This window comes from Sinocyclocheilus anshuiensis, unplaced genomic scaffold (genome assembly GCF_001515605.1).
Source record: "Sinocyclocheilus anshuiensis isolate Anshui unplaced genomic scaffold, SAMN03320099.WGS_v1.1 scaffold5003, whole genome shotgun sequence".
Classification (NCBI taxonomy): Eukaryota; Metazoa; Chordata; class Actinopteri; order Cypriniformes; family Cyprinidae; genus Sinocyclocheilus; species Sinocyclocheilus anshuiensis.
This window is the reverse complement of record NW_015557298.1, coordinates 1-2,230: the sequence shown is the minus strand read 5'-3', so window position 1 is coordinate 2,230 and position 2,230 is coordinate 1. Positions and strand designations below refer to the sequence as shown.

Genomic DNA, 2,230 nt, shown 5'->3' with positions numbered 1-2,230 from the left:
ATTCAACCACCTAGATAGATTACATCTGAGGGAAAAGAAAGGATGTGATGTTCAGAACATGGTAACTACAGTAATAATCAAAGTGGGAAGTGATCCCCTCTTGGGGCATTTGGCCAGGGGTGTTTTTACACCACAGACAAGGCTTGAGAAGAATAAAATCATTATGAAAATCGAATTATATTTTCCTTATTATAGTAATTATTTCCTTATTGGTTATTTTGGGAAAATCCCAGGTATTTTGAGCAGTAGGATTATAAAAAAATATATGCTAATATAAAATTAAATGATAAAAGTAGCCTTTTACTCGAGTAAAATTGAAAACTGAGTACTTTTTCTCAAGTACTTGATTTGTGTACTTCGTCCACCACTGGCAATTGCCTACTTTCTACGGTTTCATCAGGGTTCAGTTTTATGTCCTTTCTTTTCAGATTTCTCAGTTTTTTTTTATTTACTGAAAATTAACAATTTTTTAAACTTACATTTCAGAGTTGATTGAAGAAAACAAGGAGGATGAAGAACTGAATGAAGAGGAGAAACATCACGTCAAAACTGGAGAAAAACCTTCGAGTCGCTCTCAAACCAAACAGAAAGATTTAAAGAAAAGAAGAGCCAAGAAATCTTTCACCTGCACTCAGTGTGGTAAGAGCTTGAAATGCAAACAGAGTCTCATGATTCACACGAGGATTCATACTGGAGAGAAACCATTCACTTGTGATCAGTGCGGGAAGAGTTTCACACAATCATCACACCTTAAGAGACACATGATCATCCACACTGGAGAGAAACCCTTCAGATGTGATCAATGTGGAAAAACATTTTTAAGTGCTTCACACCTGAAGAATCACCTGAAAGTTCATACAAAGGAGAAACCACATTCATGTTCTTTGTGTGGAAAGAGTTTTTCACATCTGCAGAATTTAAAAGTTCATCAGAAGATACACACTGGTGTGAGAGATCATATGTGCTTTGAGTGTGAGAAGACTTTTATTACAGCTCAACATTTGAAACTGCACGAGAGGATCCACACTGGAGAGAAACCTTACAAGTGTTCACACTGTGACAAGAGATTCAGTCAGTCATCACAACTGAAAACACATGCGAGGATCCACACTGGAGAGAAACCATTCAAATGCAATCAGTGTGGGAAGAGTTTTACATACAAAGGAGGCCTTATGCTGCATATGAGAGTTCATACGGGAGAGAAGCCGTTCACATGTGATCAGTGTGGGAAGATATTCGCACGAACATCAAAACTTAAGGATCACATGAACATCCACACTGGAGAGAAACTGCATGAATGTGATCAATGTGGAAAAACATTTTTGTGGGCTTCAAACCGGAATAATCACCTGAAAGTTCATTCAAAGGAGAAACCACATTCATGTTCTTTGTGTGGAAAGAGTTTTTCACATCTGCAGAATTTAAAAGTTCATCAGAAGATACATACTGGTGTGAGAAATCATATGTGCTTTGAGTGTGAGAAGACTTTTATTACAGCTAAAGATTTGAAACGGCACCAGAGGATCCACACTGGAGAGAAACCTTACACGTGTTCACACTGTGACAAGAGATTCAGTCAGTCAGGAGACCTGAAAACTCACGAGAGGATCCACACTGGAGAGAAACCGTATCACTGCACTGCATGTGGGAAGAGTTTCAGTCGTTCATCTTATCTACGCAGTCATACAAAAAAGATTCACAGTCAGTAGATCATCTGGATTTATAATTTTCTGTCTAATAGGCCGCAAGTGGTAAAAGTGGACAATTCATGATCACCCACCATTGTTCTTAATACTGGTGCCCCCCAAGGATGTGTGTTAAGTCCATTTCTTTACATTCTCTATACGAATGATTGTCAGAGTCCATCTACTACTATTCATTATTTTAAATATGCAGATGACAGCTATTCTTGCGTTGCTCAAAAACAGTGATAACGATTCTTTTTTGGACTATCAACGTTCCATAACATATATTAGCACATGGTGTGATGACAATTTTTTACATCTTAACATTTCAAAGACTAAAGAACTGGTTTTTAGCTCCTCCAAAACACAGATCCATCCCAGTATTGACATTAACGCGGAGATGGTTGAAAGAGTCGAGCATTTTAGATACCTTGGCATTACATTGGATGATCATCTCAGTTTTAATCAGCATATCTTAGGTATCCATAAAGGCTGTCAGCAGAGACTTGTGGCGCTTTTCCACTGCGTGGTACGACTCGGCTCGG

The 2,230-nt window shown here is 38.3% G+C and overlaps 1 protein-coding gene across 1 annotated transcript; it reads left to right on the top strand.

Moving 5' to 3' along the window:
- Positions 1-486: 486 nt before the first annotated feature.
- Positions 487-2,224, top strand: LOC107679100 (zinc finger protein 271-like; the record flags this gene model as incomplete). The annotated part of the gene is made up of 1 exon (XM_016474553.1): positions 487-2,224. A coding segment is annotated over one exon (1,223 nt), but the record flags the coding sequence as incomplete, so codon positions are not given.
- Positions 2,225-2,230: the final 6 nt, after the last annotated feature.